General features: G+C 60.5%; 1 protein-coding gene across 7 annotated transcripts in view; it reads right to left on the bottom strand.

Moving 5' to 3' along the window:
* Pou2f2 (POU class 2 homeobox 2) overlaps window positions 1-1,877 on the bottom strand; it is a 21,814-nt gene that overhangs the window by 14,501 nt on the left and 5,436 nt on the right. For 3 of the 7 annotated variants that reach the window (XM_055617349.1, XM_055617355.1, XM_055617352.1), the window contains exon 5: window positions 1,411-1,695. The exons of the other annotated variants lie outside the window; for them this stretch is intronic. In XM_055617349.1, coding sequence (XP_055473324.1) covers window positions 1,411-1,695 — 285 coding nt within the window. The remainder of the gene's footprint in view (window positions 1-1,410; window positions 1,696-1,877) is intronic. 7 annotated transcript variants of the gene reach the window in all.

The following is a 1,877-nucleotide window of genomic DNA, read 5'->3' as shown; positions in this document are numbered from 1 at the left end:
TGAGCCACCCCCAGCTCCTCACTGGGGGATTCTAGGCAGGGGCTCTATCAGTGAACTACATTTCTTCGGCTTTGTTTGTTTGTTTGAGGCAGGGTCTGGCTGTCCTGGTCTCACTATGTAGACCAGGCTGGCCTCAAGTTCACAGAGATCCTCCTGTCTCTGCCTCCCGAGTGCTGGGGAAAGGCGAGGGCCACTGCACACAGCTAGGCCTTACCACGCTTGAACCACCACTTCCTAACAGACAGCACTGTATGGAAATATGTCAGCCACTGCCGAACCCCAGAGGACAGGTTAAAGTTCCGACCGTGGTGCCTGTAGACATGACCTTATTCTGAAACGGGCTCTTTGCAGACATGACAGATTAAAATATGCTCACAAGATCAATGCCACTACAGCGACCGCTGCCCTAAAAGGAACAAGAAATCTGGACACAGGCGGGGAGAGGAGTCCAAGCGGCAGCTCAGGCAGGGCGTGGCGCGACCGTGCAGCCTAGCTCAGGGCCCCAGGGCAGGCTGGCATCACCCGGAGCTATACAAGGGTTTCCTGAACCTCCAGATGGAGTGCAGACCCAGACTACTGGGTCGCTGGTTGATTTTACCCTGTTGCATTCTGGGTTTTGCTGGGTAGCTCCAGCTGGATCCACACTCACAGAGATCCTCCTGCCTCAGCAGTCTGAGCATGGGGGTCAAAGGCGTGTGCCACCACTTCCTGGATGCGCGTGTGTGTTTAATCACTCGGTTTGTAACGGCGACACCGGGAAACAAACATAGCCACTAATTCATGATTTGGGGTAGATGTGGCGGGATGACCCCGCTCTTAAGCTCAGCTCATGGCGCCCTTCCTAGGGAAGATCATCCGTTGGGTGAACGGAGATGTGAGGCTCTGCTGGCGGGGCTGCCTCCGCTTCGTCTTACTCTGTCAGATGGGTCTCCTGTAGCCCAGGCTGGCCTCCAACTGGCTAAGTGCCCGTGGAAGACCTTGAACTTCTGATGCATGACTTGCCTTGGGTGCTGGGATCACAGGCGTGAGCCACCACACTAGATCTGTGCTTGGCTTTGAACCCCAGTCTCTGGACATGCTAAGCAAACAGTCTAGCAGCGGAGCTGCACTCCCAAGCCTGGAGCGCGGATTCTGATTCCCACAAGGACACCCTTCAAGGAAGGCGGCTTCCAGCCTCCTTGCAGTAAGGCGCGCAGCCCGCCAAGAGGTCGAAGAGGGCAAAGAGGGCCTCCTTGTGAGCCTGTGGGGTGGGAGGCCTCACGCTCCCAAGGCTCCCCACAGCTGCAGACGCGCGCACGCGGGGGCTTGTCAGAGGGCCCTCGAGGACCAGTCACCCCTCCTGCGCACGTACCGGGGCTCCAGGGAGCACCCTCCAGCGAGACACCTTGCCGGGCTCTGCGCTGCCCTTACCTGTGCTGTGAGCTGGATGGGTTGGGACAAGGTGAGCTGTGGGGTTGTTGGGGGCTGGCTGGCAGGCTGTGATGGTGGCAGGTCGCCTCCCCCAGAGGAGGCTGGGGTCTGCGAGGCGGAGGCGGAGGAGGCGGAGGCGGAGGAGGCGGAGGAGGCGGCGGAGGCGGCGGCGGCGGCGGCAGCGGCGTTGGCAGCGGCGCTGGACTGCTGGACCGCGGCGGCCAGCAGCTGGGCCTGCGCTTGCTGCAGGAGAAGCTGCTGCTGGGCAGGCATCAGCGCTGTGAGCTGCAGGCGGCGAGGAGGCAGGCGGGGCGGCGGGGCAGAGAAGGCAGAGAGGGGTTAGCATGCCAGTCAAGCCGTTAGGGGACATCTTTTACAGGACAGAGGAGGAGAAGGAGGGGAGGAGGAGAGTGTGAGAGCGGCCTAGAGGGGTTAGGATGCAAGTCAAGCTGTTAGGAGACACATCT

The sequence above is a fragment of the Psammomys obesus genome, unplaced genomic scaffold (genome assembly GCF_907164565.1).
Source record: "Psammomys obesus unplaced genomic scaffold, mPsaObe1.curated_primary_1811, whole genome shotgun sequence".
Classification (NCBI taxonomy): domain Eukaryota; kingdom Metazoa; phylum Chordata; class Mammalia; order Rodentia; family Muridae; genus Psammomys; species Psammomys obesus.
Note: the sequence above shows the minus strand (reverse complement) of the source record. Positions and strands in the feature narration are given on the sequence as shown.